At 37.6% G+C, this 16,861-nt stretch overlaps 2 protein-coding genes across 2 annotated transcripts; one reads left to right on the top strand and one right to left on the bottom strand.

Annotated features, from left to right (window-relative positions):
* Positions 1–1,391: 1,391 nt before the first annotated feature.
* Positions 1,392–10,759, top strand: LOC137749493 (26S proteasome non-ATPase regulatory subunit 2 homolog A). Its single transcript, XM_068489592.2, has 25 exons — positions 1,392–1,626; positions 1,926–2,026; positions 2,936–3,056; positions 3,163–3,222; positions 3,387–3,454; positions 3,646–3,688; positions 4,106–4,171; positions 4,881–4,919; positions 5,017–5,099; positions 6,034–6,148; positions 6,395–6,469; positions 6,893–7,051; positions 7,238–7,345; positions 7,438–7,542; positions 7,638–7,778; positions 7,853–7,957; positions 8,207–8,428; positions 8,645–8,758; positions 8,987–9,202; positions 9,440–9,499; positions 9,584–9,697; positions 9,792–9,877; positions 9,978–10,086; positions 10,180–10,358; positions 10,447–10,759. The coding sequence occupies exons 1-25, from the start codon at positions 1,507–1,509 to the stop codon at positions 10,520–10,522; spliced, it is 2,685 nt and encodes an 894-aa protein (XP_068345693.2). The 5' UTR covers positions 1,392–1,506; the 3' UTR covers positions 10,523–10,759.
* A 1,005-nt stretch (positions 10,760–11,764) lies between these two features.
* LOC137708153 (nuclear cap-binding protein subunit 2) lies at positions 11,765–16,608 on the bottom strand. Its single transcript, XM_068447161.2, has 9 exons — positions 16,394–16,608; positions 16,023–16,107; positions 15,628–15,851; positions 14,772–14,910; positions 14,661–14,694; positions 13,522–13,632; positions 12,639–12,692; positions 12,411–12,517; positions 11,765–12,139 (listed from the first exon to the last, which is right to left on the bottom strand). The coding sequence occupies exons 2-9, from the start codon at positions 16,038–16,040 to the stop codon at positions 12,068–12,070; spliced, it is 759 nt and encodes a 252-aa protein (XP_068303262.2). The 5' UTR covers positions 16,041–16,107; positions 16,394–16,608; the 3' UTR covers positions 11,765–12,067.
* Between the last annotated feature and the right edge of the window lie 253 nt (positions 16,609–16,861).

Genomic DNA, 16,861 nt, shown 5'->3' on the forward strand with positions numbered 1-16,861 from the left:
TCATTTTTTTTCCTCACGGGCTGGGGGAAAACATGCATTGGGCCAACACATGGAACCCAAAGGGTTTTTGGGTCATTGCAAGTGAACCAAAAAAAAAAGGCCGAAAAATGGAGCCCAATAGCGCTCGGGTTGGGTCTAAAGACACCCCAGCCGTAGCTGGGTGCGTTCGTCGGGGAAGAAGGCCGGCGCTACCGATTCAGGCGGGCATGCTTTGGGACACCGGTGCTTAAGGCGAGTCTATAGGTCGTGTGAGATCTCAAAGGTGAACAGAGATTTGAAAAAAAAAAATCTCAACATTCGTTGTAAAACCCTAGAAATTCGAAGCGGGTTTATAGAAAAATTCCGATGAATCTCGGTCCAATTCTGGTGTGGGATGACTTCTGGTTGTCGTCGACATGAACAAAACGTTCATGGTGGTGGCTGCAGGCCATCCCGTGGTCAATATGGAAAAGGACACCGTCAATGGTGTCGGGTTTTATAGGTTTGCACCTGGAACTCTCGGCTTTGGCACGGTTCAGCCACAAGCTGCAGGCTTGGGCGAGTGCTCGAGGTCATGGGTTCGAAGAACCTAGGCCGTGGTTTCTGATGTTTTTTTTTTAAAATTTTTTTCAATTCATATATAATTTAATTCAAATCATATTCAATTCAATTATATGCATATGGAAAACAATAATATGTTAATTGAATTCAATTTGGTGCATATACATGTATTTGATGCAATTTAAGGCAAATATCAAATTCACATAATTCAACAATTATGATTATGATGCGTATACAATTTATGTAGAATCTAAAATTTGAAAAACATAAAGTTGGGTCATGCATTATGGTGAATGCTCATGCTAATAGGGTTGCAAAAATATCGAGATAAAAACCATTGTTTTGAAAGAACCTGATTGCGTGATGATATGGATGAACTGGTTTGATGCAGAAAAATTCTTCAACGTCATATTCCTAAGCGCAGCGGTAAGAGCGTGCTGATAACCTGTTATGATCTACTTTATTTGACAAGGTTAAAAAGGGCTGGCGGCAAAGAGAAGAGAGAGAGAGATGTGTTTGTAGAATTGTAGGGGAATGTGTGTTGTTATTCCTCCTACATTGTGCCTTTATTTATAATAGTAAAATGAGAAAAAATATTCCTTCATCCCCAAGGAATACAAGATACAATAGGAAAAGATAACTAGAATAAAATCTAATCTAAGATTTACATAATCACACTTAAACTAGGAATGTTTACAACATTCTCCAATTATATCTTGTTTGATCATGGTCCTATGTTTTAAAATTCTTTTAACTGCAATGATCAAAGTCAAATTTAAAGAATTTGTTAAAAAAAAAAGGTTAAAATACCAGGCCCAATACAGCAGCCCAATAACACGGTACAGTACAGGCCATTTTTCATTTGGTATAAAACAGCTGCAGGGAGAGTGAATGGAGAAAGCAAAAGAAGTGTGAGGTTTTCTTGTTCAAGAGGAAAGCAGAAAGAGGAGAAGCCGAACTTCGACCATGGCACCTCAAGATCCAAACGCCCCGAGTGGCAGCGGCTCCGGCAAGCGCAGTGAGGATTCCGTTAAAGTCCCCGCAACGGATCTCAAGAAGAAAGATGATAAGAAGGATGAGGATTTGGTAAGCAATTCCAGGGGTTAGGGTTTCGTTCACTGCCTGTTTGGTTCTCCAGAAAATTTATCAAGCTGAAGTTCCTGCACCTTATTCATGTCTATTTGTATCAAAAGCTAGAACTGTGGAATATAAAAATCGAGTTTTTTTTTTTTACTGAATCAAGGTCGTGTTTTAATTTCTTTATTCTTAATTAGTTCATGAGTTGCGATGCGTTCGACTGTTGAATTGATTAACAATGATGTTTACGGTTTAGTATTCTATGAAAATTTGCTTCTTTAACTGAGCTGCATTGGATTCTCGTGCAGTCTGAGGAGGATTTGGAGTTGAAGAACCAATTAGAGTTGTACGTCGAGAGGGTTCAGGATACTGATCCTGGTGTGCAGAAAAATGCTCTGGAGAGTATGAGGTAGACCCTTTTTGTCCCCTTAAAAGTCAGTAATTGATAATCAAGCAACATGGTTTGTAGTGTAATTAGCTTATAAAATACCCTTCCCTGTCTATGGCACTATGGGTAATCGGATCCTATGTCGCCTATTTTCTACCTCTCCTGTAATCACTGTCTGTGTGAACTATATTCTATACTTTATTTCAAGTTTCAATTTTTATTGAGCTGTTTTTAAGGGAATAGAAAAATGTGTAGAAATAGAATATTTATGAAATTCTAAGTGAAAGTTACTTGATATTCTCAAAAGGGAGCTGAGTATAAATGTAATATTTTCGTCTACAGTGAACTGAATTTCTTGATGCTTTATCTGCTATCTTTTAAGTTATGGCTACAGGGCCACTGAATGAAAGAAATGCGTCTTTGAGCCCTTTATATTTATGATTATTTGTTTTTATGGTAAAGAAACAAAGCTAAAGAGGGGTTGGCTTTGGGGTATTTCATTTTTCTTCCTCGTGAATCTGCAAAGAGGAATTTGTAGTCAGCAGTATATATTGCACTATAAAGATCCAAAAGGTTTTTTGGTGGGAAATTGTTTTGTCGCTCGAATACTGTTGAATCTAGACTCTCTAGAAAACGTAAATTTATGAAAATCAGAGTGGTTTTCTAACTCTGACCAACACCATTATGGCTGTGATGTGTGTATGATTATTATGTTATAAATGCAATTTACACCTGATATTATAAATGCAATTTACACTTGATAGTCATCTGCAATCTTTGGTCAGTGTAGAAAGTGATTGATTTGTTATGTTCATTTTTTTACTATTACATAGAAGTTACCATGCTTCATACCCGGATTGGAACCAGTAATCTTTTCTTATATAGTTTTATCTCATATGGTGTGGCCTCACACAAAATTTCATCTCATAGGCAGGAAATCCGTACCTCAACTAGCTCCATGACTTCAGTTCCAAAACCATTAAAGTATCTACGCCCACATTATGGAACTCTAAAAGCTTACTATGAAACAATGGCAGAATCAGAGTTGAAGGTATACTCATCTATTTCTCATAGAATATGTATAGTTCATGTATTTGTACCCCGCCAACTTTAATAGTTCACTGTAGTTTAATCAATCTACCTTCTCTTACTCGCAGAAATACCTAGCAGATATATTGTCCGTTTTGGCACTTACCATGTCAGCTGAGGGAGAACGGGTATGCTAGATTATTTTAAAATTTCTGTTCAATTATTCTCCTTGTTGGTTGGTTTAGGTTATTGTATTTATACTAGTATCCTTGTTCATTATAGTTCTGGTTCACCTTCTTTGTGATATTCAAAACTTTTGTATTCATCTTGTGTATATGCCCACCACTTACAGGAAAGCTTGAAGTACAGATTGTTGGGTTCAGAGGGTGATATTGGTTCATGGGGACACGAATATGTCAGGTCAGACTAATCTACTTTAGAACTTTCCACTTGGGAAATTTTATGGTATTATAGTATCACAATTCCCAACCTATTTAGGCTTTTTTGGGGTTTTAAAGGTCCTTAGGAGTAATGTTTGAATGTGTATTCAGAAGTGGCATATATAAAGATAAATTTGCTCACTAATGATTGACTTTCTTGTTTCTAATCAGGAACTTAGCTGGCGAAATTGCTCAGGAGTTTGCTAAGCGACAGGTTTGATATCTATTCTGTGCATATGAAATAGTAAAAATTTTATTTGGAAAGTTATGTTAGGTTGTTCGGAGCATATTTTTTACATTGTTCTTAATCATTTCTTTATTGTTTACTTGTGAAATTGAGATTAGCACACGCTTGATTAATGTAGCTAGGGTCCAGGGATATGGTCATTTGTTTCTGTTGATGTATACGACATGCTGTGGTGTTGGATTGTGTTCAATACCAGTATCCCATGTGGATATTAGCTTCTTAGCCATATCTTATTTTACTTATCTATTCTTGGTATCCTTAAATTTGTTTCTGGGGTGATTTGTCAATAAATAAGCGAGACGAGACTTTTAATGTTTCATGTCATTGTTTATGGTCTCCTTATAAAAATTTATTCTAAATTTTACTTTGTTATACTTGTAACAGAGTGAAGAGGCCTCAATTGAAGAACTAATGGAACTAGTGCAGCAAATTGTTGCTTTTCACATGAAGGTAAGATATTGGGCAGCCCTCTGGGCTTCAGTTTCAAATGATTTTAAGAATTACTCTCTTTCTCACATACTGTGGGATATGTTAGCAGTTGTAAAGTGATTTTGGTTGAGGTTTTCCTACTTGTAATCAGATCCTCTTGAGAGATTTTCTTGTTCTGTTCTTGGTGGATTTCTTATCCACTTCTGTGTATTTCACTTTTCTTTTTTAATAAACTGTTATAGTTTCTTCTCAAAAAACATGAAGGTAAGATTCGTAACATGTTTACGCCTTGAATTTTTTTTCCTTCTAACTAGAGTAGACGATCAAGTTACACAAATACGAGATAATTTAAAAATGCCTCGCTGAAGTTGGGTTGGATGTAAAGCCAAATCAGGCTCCGGTTCATTTGTGTTCTAAGTAGAGTTCTACCTTGTATTATCTTTCCCATTGCAAACAAAAGCTTGGAAATGTATATAAAAACGTTCCAACAAGTACTTAAATGCAGCAATATTTAGTCATTCAGCTTGAAGCCTTCAAGTGGATTATAATACATTGTTCACAAAATTTCAAAAGTTGAACTGCTCTTGTTGATGCACTTCAAGCCATTTAATTCAATTGAATGGGTAAATTTCCATCTGGAAGATAGAAAATCCAAATTTGTAAACAGTAGACAATTTTCAATTGGGAAACTGTTTTGGTTTTGCTTCTAATTATTTGTTCTGCATTGCAGCACAATGCTGAACCTGAAGCTGTCGACCTTTTAATGGAGGTAAAATTTATTAATTAATTCTTCAATATTCTTTTGCCTGTGAAGCTTTTTTGTTCTATCCCTTTCTTCTTGGGCCTGATAGTTTGACCAATGCCAGGTTGAAGACCTTGATCTGTTAATTGAGCATGTTGATAAAACAAATTTTAAGAGGACCTGTCTCTACCTCACCAGTTCAGCAAGGTAAGCAGATGAAGTAAAGAAATTCTATTTGCATGTGACATTCTTTTGGGGTAAAAAGTGGCATAGTTTCTCACTACTCAGAAGTCCGATTTAAGTTGATAGCTGAATTTTTCTTTAAACAAGCTCATAGCATCAGATGTGGAGGAAATATACGGTGTTGTTCCTATATATGCACCTACTACATATGACCATACCTGCCTAAGGACTTAGTTTTTCCAAATTCTTTGATTTTGCTTCTTTGGGGGATGATGTTAGAGCATCTACAAGACTTTTCAATACCAAGTGGACCTGCTTTCCAATTTGGATTGCATTCTAGTTAGTTTAGCGTTTTAGTTATTTTCTTCTTTCTTGTCTGAAATTTATTTTGTATTTAGTTTGGCAGATCGTATTTATTAGGCTTTTTAAGTGTTCGGATCATTTTTGAAGCATTTCACAGGGGTAGGGTTGAATTGTTAGTTAAGCAAACAAGGACTAGGATGCTAGGCTTACTAACCCTAGTATAAATCTCTTTTAGGAGGCTCAGTATGCATTTTACCCAGTTTACCTCAGAAAATTAGATTTAGAGTTTATCTATGCCCTAGAACTGACCTATCGACTTTTGAAATTTGATTCTATTGCTTTTCTCTATTGTTTCAACTTTCCTGTTATTAATTGCCAAAAATTCCATTTCTAGTGGTGCATTACCATAGAACATTTTAAAGGTTTCAGTTGCGGAATTTGGCTGTTAAAAAATAACATGCCATGTTTTTTATCCTTATAGTCACAGAATATTGTGCACCAGATGCTTTTATATACTCGTGAGACTCTTCATTTCATATTTTTGTATATCATATATTAAGTCGCCGCCAGGTGCCATTGTATTATTTGATCTTTTATTCTCCTTGACTCTTCTCCCCAGTTGCTGAGTTTTTTCTGCTTATTTTACGTTTTGCAGATACCTTCCTGGACCAGATGATGTTCTAGTTCTGGATATTGCATACACAATATATATGAAATTTGAAGAATATCCAAATGCACTTCAGATTGCACTGTTCCTTGATAACATGCAGGTTTGTGCTATGCAATAGTTTTGATATTTCTTGAAACATGTATTTATATAGTATTGTTTGAAACATGTATTCATAAATTATAGTTGAGTATGCAACTGTTCATTTTCTTTTGTGTCAGAGAGAGGATTATTTCTCTGTGAAATGAGAACTTTGCAGAATGTATATGTTGCATATGTCATTACCTGTATCTGGTCTTTACATATTTCTAATGAATTGGTACTAACAATCATGATTGTATGTATGCAGAATATAAAGAACGTCTTTACATCATGTGATGATCTGCTTCGTAAAAAGCAATTTTGCTACATCCTTGCTCGACATGTAAGTGTTGAATTTTCGTTATTTTTCATTTCCCTCTTTACATGAAGGAATGCATGCTTATGTTCCTTGTTAAACTATGTTCTAATCTATGTTCTGAGAGTTATTTATATTCTCTTCTCATGATACACTCATGGTGCGATTTTAGCTTGATTCCTTGACAGGGAGAGTGAACTGTGATGGGTTTGTTCTGGGTGGGGTAGTGTATCCTCTTGTTCCTTGTTCTTTCTCTCTCTTTGGCTTGTTATTATAAGATAAGTGGGTGCATGTAGTTAGGTGTCATTGCTTAAGCGATATGAATTAGCCTTGGAAGTATTTTGTGCATTTTTCCTGAAAGGTAACATTGGACAGTAATGTCGTATGGTATATTTTTTATGCTTGTTTACTTAAATATAATATTTTTAATCGCATTTATATTTCATGCAGGGTATTAGTTTTGAGCTTGATGATGAGATGGTTGCGGAGGATGATGACAGGGAAGTATTGCAGGAGATTATCAACAATACCAAGCTAAGTGAAGGTTATCTTACTCTTGCTCGTGATATTGAGGTCATGGAGGCCAAAACTCCAGAGGATATCTACAAGGTTTGAACTTGTGATTATTTGTAATGCTTGATCTACACTGATATGCATGTCTATAATGTTTGTGGGATGTGTAGTGAGAGAAAATAAATGCAGTATAATTATATTTTGTTCATTGCAATTGTGTAATTTATATCATCCTTCTTATCCCTTTTCTGATAATTATATTGTATTGGAATTTTCATTTAGGCACACTTACTTGATGGCCGTGCAAGTGCTGGTGCTAGTGTTGATTCAGCAAGACAGAACTTGGCTGCAACATTTGTTAACGCTTTTGTAAATGCTGGATTTGGTCAGGTAAAATTTTTTACACTTGATGTATCTGTTAAAAAGTTGACGATTTTTGGAGTTGATTGACATGCAGTCTTTGGTACTTCTTTTTGGTGCAGGATAAGTTGATGACAGTCCCATCAGATGCCTCAAGTGGAGGCTCTTCAGGAAACTGGCTTTTCAAGAATAAAGAGCATGGGAAGACCAGTGCTGCAGCAAGTCTGGTATGCATGACTATATTACCTTGCTCATTCTTGCTCATTTTATCATCTTAGTTTTAACTTCATTTTACAATATTCTTTGTTATTCTTCTTGACAGGGTATGATTTTATTGTGGGATGTTGACTCTGGACTCGCCCAAATTGACAAGTACTTCCACAGCAACGATACCCATGTTATTGCTGGTGCATTATTAGGGGTTGGGATTGTTAATTGCGGTATCAAGAATGATTGTGATCCTGTGCGTACCTCTATCTTTTCATCTACGGAATATAACATTTGAAATGTATCTCTGAATCTTAATTCCTTTTACAGGCGCTGGCACTTCTCGGCGAGTACATTGATAGAGAGGATCCATCTATCCGGATTGGTGCTATAATGGGCCTTGGGATTGCATATGCTGGTTCTCAGAATGAGCAGGTAAAGTTTCTTGGCTTTTTCTTGTTGATATATCTGGCAGGCCACAGAAAATTTTCCATTTACAATGGGCCTACTCTATGTATCATTCTTGGCTCAAGAATCACATGAGAAGAGTCGGTCAAACCTTCTTTAATCACTACTGCCCTTGGATGTGCTGATGCAGGAGTTTGTTAGTTTGGTTAGAGTCTGGATTGATCTGTTGTTATACGTTAATTTCCATTTAAAGCTAACTTATCCTTCTTTTTTCAGATACGTGGTAAGCTGACTCCTATACTTAATGATGCAAAAGCCCCCCTTGACGTGGTTGCATTTACTGCAATCTCATTGGGGTTGGTATACGTTGGTTCCTGCAATGAAGAGGTTGCTCAGGCAATCATATTTGCACTAATGGATCGAAGTGACTCCGAGTTGGGGGAGCCCCTTGCTCGGTTGATTCCCCTCAGCCTTGGACTTCTGTTCCTTGGAAAGCAGGTAAAATCCTGCTGAACTTTCTGGAATTCATAGTTTATTCTTTCTACTTTTTACAAAATCATGTGCTTTTCTTTCCTGCATGATTTTTGTTTCGTTTGATGTTTGTTGTGCAGTTTAAGCTTGTTTGTTAATGTCATTGTGCCCAAAGAGGCTCATTACAATGTTGAACTCAATAGTTCACAATTCTAATGGTTTTTGGAAATTACTTTCTCACAGGAAAGTGTGGAGGCCACTGCCGAAGTTTCAAAGACATTTAATGAAAAAATAAGGAAGCATTGTGATATGACTTTGCTTTCTTGTGCTTATGCAGGAACAGGCAATGTTCTTAAGGTAATATTTTAGGGAACTATTATTTGCACTCCAAAAACCTAATTGTGCACTCCTTATAAGAGTATTTTTCTTATTAAATAAAGAAAGTTTGGAGTGCACAGTTAGAATTTTGGAGTGTCAATAACACCTCCTATATTTTAACGCTACTAAAATATCATTTGAATTCTGCCACGTTTATGAAGTTGGGAACTCTTTTCTGATTAAGTTGGAAACTCTTTTCTCATGCAGGTCCAAAACCTTCTCGGCCATTGTTCACAACATCTTGAGAAGAATGAAACTCACCAGGGACCCGCAGTTCTTGGAATTGCTATGATATCAATGGCTGAAGAATTGGGAGTTGAAATGGCGATTCGTTCATTAGAGCATCTTTTACAGTACGGAGAACAAAATATCCGTCGGGCAGTTCCGTTGGCACTTGGTCTTCTTTGCATATCAAATCCAAAGGTATTAATCTGGTTACGTCCATTGTGACAGTTAAAATCCCTATAAAAGTAAAACTTTTACTTCCAATGATAGCTCAGCTGCCCTTGAAATCTAGACCATTCATGTTATGAGAGTTGGAATAGACATGGAACAGTGATTTTTGAAATACTTATCTTGACTAGTGATTTTATGTTGGGAAGTTAAGCTACTTGGGTTATATTTGCCTTTCTTACTGTTCTATTTGGGTGTTTCTGCCAGGTCAATGTTATGGACACATTAAGCAGGCTTAGCCACGATACAGATTCAGAAGTAGCAATGGTAACATATTACAGCATTCAATATCTCCATTGTTGGCATATTTTTCATAGTAAGTGTGTCTAATATTCCATTTGGATTCTTCAGGCTGCAGTGATTTCCTTAGGTTTGCTAGGTGCGGGAACCAACAACGCTAGAATAGCTGGCATGCTTCGCAATCTTTCAAGTTATTACTACAAAGATGCCAGCCTTCTTTTCTGCGTAATACATCTTGAGTCCTATCTTTATGTTCATTCATTTTCCTTTTGAGTTTTCCAGCCTGCAGTTAATATATATCTTCGGCTACCGTCTGCAGGTGCGAATTGCTCAAGGTCTTGTTCATTTAGGAAAGGGTTTGTTAACTCTGAATCCATACCATTCTGATCGCTTCTTGCTATCACCGTGAGTAACCTTGTTTGCAAATACACCCTTGTCATTACTACTGACAGAATGGCTCTCGGTGGCTTAGTCTAACATGTATAAATTATCCTTCTACTTACAGAACGGCACTCGCTGGAATCATTACCGTGCTGCATGCATGTCTTGATATGAAAGCCATCATTCTGGCTAAATATCATTACATTCTCTACTTTATTACTTTGGCAATGCAGGTTGGTGTTTGAACACTTTCTTCTTTATACGTTGCTTTCCCCGGTAATTAGATTTGGTCTTTCTCACTATCGGTAATTGTTTTCTTGTGCTAGCCGAGAATGTTGTTGACTGTGGACGAGAATCTCAAACCACTGTCAGTCCCTGTTCGAGTGGGACAAGCTGTTGATGTGGTTGGCCAGGCTGGTCGTCCCAAAACAATCACGGGTTTCCAGACCCACTCAACACCGGTTCTTCTTGCTGCGGGTGATAGAGCGGAGCTGGCTACCGAAAAGTATGAATTTTTCCCTGTAGTGCTTGTGTTTCACTGACTTGCTGTTTTACCGCTATGACACGCGCTAACAATTGTTCATTTCTTACAGGTATATCCCCCTGTCTCCCATCTTGGAAGGGTTCGTTATTCTGAAAGAGAATCCAGACTACAGAGAAGATAACTAGTTAGTCCGGTTCGCCCAACAAATGTCTCGAGAGTGTAATCTTTTGATGAATGCCATATTTTTCTTGGAAGCATGTTTTTAGCAACTGCATTCAGTGACTGTTGATTGTGTAACATGACTCTGTATTACTGTAGTTTTATTTACTCATATACCCTTCGCTGTATCTGGTGAACTCTTCAAATTTGTGAAATCTCCCTTTGGAAACGATTGATAATCGTGAAGAATTTCACTTTGTTTACTTAGTTTTGGACAAAACATGTTAGTGTGAGGTTGAGCTCAACCGAAGAAAGTTTTGGAACCCAAACACGAGCTACGTTTACTCATTTCGCATTGGGTTTGGTTTGGGTCATTTTTTGGCAACCTAATGAAACCATCCAAGTTGTACATAAATGAGTTAGAGTTGGGTTGACCTTCCAGAGCGGTTATAAGTGACGGACTGTAAATTTTGTTGGAGTTTATCTATGTAGGTTCGAATCCTGCTTCTCCCACTTGTTTGTTAAGAAAAATGGCTCAAGTCAATGTTCGACTACCAGGCTCCACCGGCCACGGCATTGAAGTCCCAATCAGTGGGGGGACCGGGTCATGGGACGGATGCAAAGCTAGACTTTTAAGTTAGAAGACCAAGATTTCATATAAGGAAAACTCGGACGTGGTGGATGAACATCCAGCTTGCACTCTTAATAAGAGGAGGCCATAGCCTCATTTCTCAATGGAAAAACCAGACTAAGATTTGAGCATTAGTTTTGTACAAGTTAATTTCTCTCTTAGCGAAAGTGATTGATTGATGTCCTTGAACATAGAAAGAACATTGTTGAACATTGTCGAACGTAGATAAAGGTTCAGGGCCAAAATGGTAGAGGAAGACCAAGAAGGACTTTGGAAGACTCTAAGGAAAAACTGAGTACTTGAATCTAATGGAAGACGTGACACAAAACCGAGCGCAATAACATTCTAAGATTCATATAGCCGACCCCACTTAGTAAGAAAAGACTGTTGTTCTTCTTGTGTTCACTCTCCGACACACTCCACATCCCAGGATGGATACCCATTCGACGACATACTTTACGTGTTCGCTCGCAACCAAAACCCGCTGATCTACGATTGACTACCTTCTCTGGTAAACTTTCCTCAAAACGGAAGGATCTATCAAGAAAGATCCTTCCGTTTGAGGCTAGATATCGAAAACTAGCAACAGCAGCCAAAGTTACAGGTACATGGAATAATAATCATTTGAGGCTAGATATCGAAACATGCTGTAGCTTTTCGGAATGACTAGTGAAATGTTCAAGTAGAATGCTCATTCTCAATCTCCTTATCTCGAGCGCAAGCAAATCCATGCAAATACTAACATATATGTAGTTGATTACTCTCCTGTGCAGGACTAAGTGCAAAAACTAGGCCTTCAAGAAATGAAATCTACAAAAGATGATCATGTCTTCAAGTTGTCTGGGGCAGAATTAAGTCAACATTCCGATTTGGACACCGTTGAATTCTATCTGCCGTAAAGTGTCAGTCCACTGATCAATCCCCCGGCTGTGGAATCTGATTAAGCTTGCCGCTTCTGCTCATCTTCATCGTCATCAGAGTCACCACTCTCACGAAACCGTGGATTTTTCTCCTGTTGCAGCAAATAAAAAATATATAAATTAAAACGCCCGTCTTTCCTTCTTTATACTTGTTGGTTTCAATAGTGAATGTACAATTGCCCCCGCGTTGCCATTTTAATGAAAGAGAGGAAACAGGAACATCAATGAACATGTGAACTGGAACTCTTTCGGTCATAGAGACGATATTTCATTGCATGGCAAACAGGTTGGCAATTGCAAATACCATATAAATTAAATTAAGAGGATTCAAAACGAATTGGGACATAAGTCGTTAGAAATTACTGGTCTAGATTCCAGATCAGAGCTCTTCTGCGATTCATAATCCGAGTTTCTCTTTGAGTTGTCATATGATTGGCGGTCATCATCTCGGTACCGCTTCCGAGGATAATCTGCTTTGGCAAATAAGTATCAAATTAAATCAGCTGTTCAAAAAAGTTGTCAACAAAAACGGCAGAAACGACTGTACAAATCGAGTACACCAATCATAGAAATATTTTTAATAATTGATACCTCTGCGAGGACGATGAGTACCCCCGTGATTCGGGCCTCCACCATGTCTACCATCTGAACGATTTAAAATTCAAAAGCGTTAAAAGAGGAACTCTATCATGTTTATCAATACACTAGACTAAACTCTACTTTACACCACGATAGCCAACAGTTATGTATCTCAACAGGCTCGCTACTAAAAGTCTGTTGTCCCTTCAGATAATTGCATTCAATCCTGATGCAGTTTTGCATGAATCTACAGGTTCTATTTGCGGTCGTGACACACAGATCAGTAGTTCTTCCACCCACCCCACCCAAATTCCACCTCACTTATGTTTTGCAATATGAATCCAATGTCTATATTTTCCAGCACTAAGTTTTTCTTCGAAACATACTTTTTGCTGGCTATTCAAAATTTCCAAATACGAGACACCAAAATGCTAGAGAAATGAGACATATTTCAATAATTAACTGACTTTTCGATCATGTGTGCACTAGTGAATAGGTAATAATTGAGTGAAATTTGGTATCATTAAAATGGCAATTCCCAGACTATTCTAATCAGTAGCAGTTGGAGACAACCTGTGTGCGTTGCCTATTCCTATAGCTCACAACACAATGAAAAGTTGTTTGACCTATCAAGACATTTCAGCTTATAAAGCTAAGAAATTTCCCGTTAGGTTAGGTCCACTCTCCATCTGCAGAATGCTTGGCTGCACCATTTCAGGTTAGGTTCTTTGCTAAGGATGCAGTTATCAGTACACAGTGCACCTGCAATCAACCTACTCTAAATCCCTAATGTAACTATATAAGCAAAGACAACCGCTCCAGAAAAAGATCCAAATCTCTTGAACTATACATAAAGTTTAAAGCTAGAAATAGATCAAATAGTTAAGTAACTTACACTGAGGTGGCATGGTTTGAGGAAAAGAGCCCAATGATCCAGTTCCATAATCAACAAGTGTTCTTTGAGCTTCCAACTCTTGTTGAACTAACTTACCATATCCACCTCTACGTATAACATATTAAGGAAACAAAAGATAAATGTTTTTTTCATCTCGTATTCAATAATGCAGATTAAATATCCATCACCTGCTTTAATTTTTGAAAATGCTGTACTTTTTAAATAGAAAATTCTTCACAACCAGAAAGTGAACAGAAACACCACAAGTCAAATGCAAAATGGGTGCTCATAGCAACTCAGATACATATGAACCAGAATGATTTCAAATTTAAAAGCATAAATTAATTCTAAGCACATCAAAAGAAAAGAAAAAGAGAAGTGGTTTACTTGGACTGAATGTCAGATAAAATTTAAGCCGCAAAGACCTACACAATTTATATCTTCTTTCTGCAACTCTAACAAAGTGGGATCAATAGATTAAACGGTTACTTGGGTGGCAAATAACAAAATGTAGATAACCTTTTCAAAAAAATAAAAATAAGAAAATAGCTACTAGAGAATACATAAGGAAAAAAGGTATAAACTTAATGTCTATCCGCAAAAGAATTTGCGAAACCAAACAGTAATTACAGTAGATATTGCTGACCTAGAACAGGAGATGGTTTGACCGAGTTAAATAGTTCTAATTTGGAAAAGTTAAGACGACATGAGTCCGTAAATTTACGGCAGCACAGTAGTGCCATAAAGTACCCACTGATGAACTAATATCCATCACATTCATAATCTAAAATTAAGTAGGTACAGGTTCACAGGAAAGCACAACCTACAAGAATTTATCCACCCAGTAAATAGTCTCGAAGTAGAATATACAGCCCTGCACAGTTTTAAGCATATACAATGTGCTCTACCTACCACTCCTACCAATTCTCAAGTTTGTGAAACAGAAACCATGATAGAAAAAGAACTTGAATAGAAATTGAATGCAAAGGGAACCGCGTACATAAGTTTAGCATGGACAATCGACCTAGATTTGCAAGAAAAATAAAAGCTTGGCACCCCAGAGGAACAAGCAACACTATAATTTATAAAGCATACTAAAGAAAGCTTTTCCAGACATTCCAAACTAATCAAAAGGATATCAGGATCATAATCAGTACGATACTCATCGCGCACCTGCAAAACAGAGAAGATAAAATCAAAACAATCAGAATGGTACATTTTTCCCATGACAAGAAAGCAGAGTAATCAACCTGTCCACCACTTCGCCCACGACCCCATTGCCTTCCCTCTTGAAATCCCCAATCAAAATCCACACGAATAGGGCGATCATCAAGAATAGTCCCGCTAATATACTTTACAGCATCCTCAGTATCCTCTCGAGAATAGTATCTGTTAATAAATGCAAATGGATTAAGCATCTAACACTCAGAAAGGGGGAAAAAGTGCCTTTTACTAATTCTCAACTTACAGGACCAAGTTACATGGTACACATATCTTGACAAAGGCCGCTAAGAAATGATAAACTTCTGAAGCATAATAGAATCAATTTAAAGCATAACATATGAAGAGCTTCTCAGTTGTCATGGTAAAACAAAAGATCCAATTTGGGGCAGGTACAATGTGCACTTCGACAAAATATAATGTTTGACACTTGCTAGCCATAGTTTTAGCAACAACAAGAATGGGGGCGGGAGTACTGCCTCCCGTCACCGCAACCTAAGGTAAATGACGCCAATCAGTTAATTCAAAATTGACTCTTAATAACCCCTAAACTTTTTCCTTGCAAGACATATATGTTAGTATTTGCATAACAGAATCAATTTAAAGCATAACATATGAAGAGCTTCTCAGTTCTCATGATAAAACAAAAGATCCAATTTGGGGCAGGTACAATGTGCACTTCGACAAAATATAATGCTTGACACTTGCTAGCCATAGTTTAAGCAACAACAAGAACGGGGGCGGGAGTACCGCCTCTCTTCACCGCAACCTCAGGTAAATGACGCCAATCAGTTAATTCAAAATTGACTCTTAATAACCCCTAAACTTTTTCCTTGCAAGGCATTAACAATATGAAGAAGAAGAAAAAGAGGAATGAAGCCTTACAGGACAAAACAAAAACCACAAGGGGTTTTGGTATTCTTATCCAAGCCCATAATTATCTTCTTAATTTCTCCGGCGCGAGAGAAGAGCTCGTAAACTTGCTCTTCTGTCGTGTAGAAGGACATATTCCCAATGTAAACGGTTGTTGATGCCAAGAGTGCTTGTTCAAACTCCTCTTGTGACCCCGGAAACCTTCTATCCCGGTACTGCGATAGCTTTGATTGGTCCTAACGAAAAAACAAAAACAAGCCAAATGGTGAAAAAGGAGGTAAAGAAAGGAGCGAAACAGCGGGTTTATAACATCCAAGTCCAACCAGAAAGGATAAGCTGGTGTCTTCATCAGTTTTTTACATGATCAAAGCGCCAAATTTAAAGGAGCAATGCTGCAATTTATTTACCTTAAATAACGAAGCCATCGCGGGCTGCAACCGAGGGCAAATCAGGGAAGTAAATTTGAAGAACAATTGCAGAGGTTTATCAAATCTGTAAAATATAAAAATAGAATAAAAACTAATAAATTAGAAATAATCATAAAGTTTTAGGTCGGAGCAGACACAGAGACGGACAAAGTAGTCAAAACTAAAATTGGAGGTAGAAAGAAAGAAAGGAGAATATGAATTACAAAGCTCACTCCAATACAATGCAGACTCAGAAATTCAGAATTACAAAGCTCACTCCAAAATTGCATTAAATACTAGACACAGTAGTGGATTTAAGAACAATCCCAATTCCCAGGTGGAGAGAAAGAGAGAGGAGAGAGAGAGAGTACCCAGGAAGAGGAAGGGGGAGCTTTGGCCTCGCTAGCTCGGGAGAGTTGAGGAGTGAAGACGGAGAAGGACTGGAGGTGGAGGAGGATGAGGAGGAGGAGGAGGAGGACGACGACGACGACGACGACGACGAGGGGTGGCCCGGTTGGGTTTAACTTTACTCCTTTCAACTTTTGATTTAGAGCGTCGGGTGGATTCCCAAGTTCCGGACCGGGTCTGGGTCGGCAGCTTTTGCCTTGGTTCTTTAATTCTTATTTTATTTAATAAATAATATTATTTCTACTAATAGAGAGGGAATGAGTTTAGCATCAAAATAGGTTGGTAATAATATGATTATGTTGACTTTAAAAACTACCTAGCTTACGTGGCACGCATGCCGAGTAACTAATAAGCTAACTACGTCATTCGATTATGTACGGGGCGTGCCAACTTGTCAGCCGAGCTAATGTAGTAACTTATAACACCTCGCT

The sequence above is a fragment of the Pyrus communis genome, chromosome 17 (assembly GCF_041283825.1).
Source record: "Pyrus communis isolate YQ-2024b chromosome 17, ASM4128382v1, whole genome shotgun sequence".
Taxonomy (NCBI): domain Eukaryota; kingdom Viridiplantae; phylum Streptophyta; class Magnoliopsida; order Rosales; family Rosaceae; genus Pyrus; species Pyrus communis.

What these genes read in the sequence shown, in the direction of transcription:
- LOC137749493 (XM_068489592.2), top strand. Translation starts at nt 1,507, where the DNA reads ATGGCACCTCAAGATCCAAACGCCCCGAGTGGCAGCGGCTCCGGCAAG. An exon ending in AGGAGTTTGCTAAGCGACAG is followed by an intron (nt 3,689 to 4,105) that starts GTTTGATATCTA and finishes TACTTGTAACAG; the next exon opens with AGTGAAGAGGCCTCAATTGA. An exon ending in TTTGCATATCAAATCCAAAG is followed by an intron (nt 9,203 to 9,439) that starts GTATTAATCTGG and finishes TGTTTCTGCCAG; the next exon opens with GTCAATGTTATGGACACATT.
- LOC137708153 (XM_068447161.2), bottom strand. An exon ending in TGTGGTTTTTGTTTTGTCCT is followed by an intron (nt 14,911 to 15,627) that starts GTAAGGCTTCAT and finishes ATTTATTAACAG; the next exon opens with ATACTATTCTCGAGAGGATA. An exon ending in CTGATCTGGAATCTAGACCA is followed by an intron (nt 12,140 to 12,410) that starts GTAATTTCTAAC and finishes TTGCTGCAACAG; the next exon opens with GAGAAAAATCCACGGTTTCG.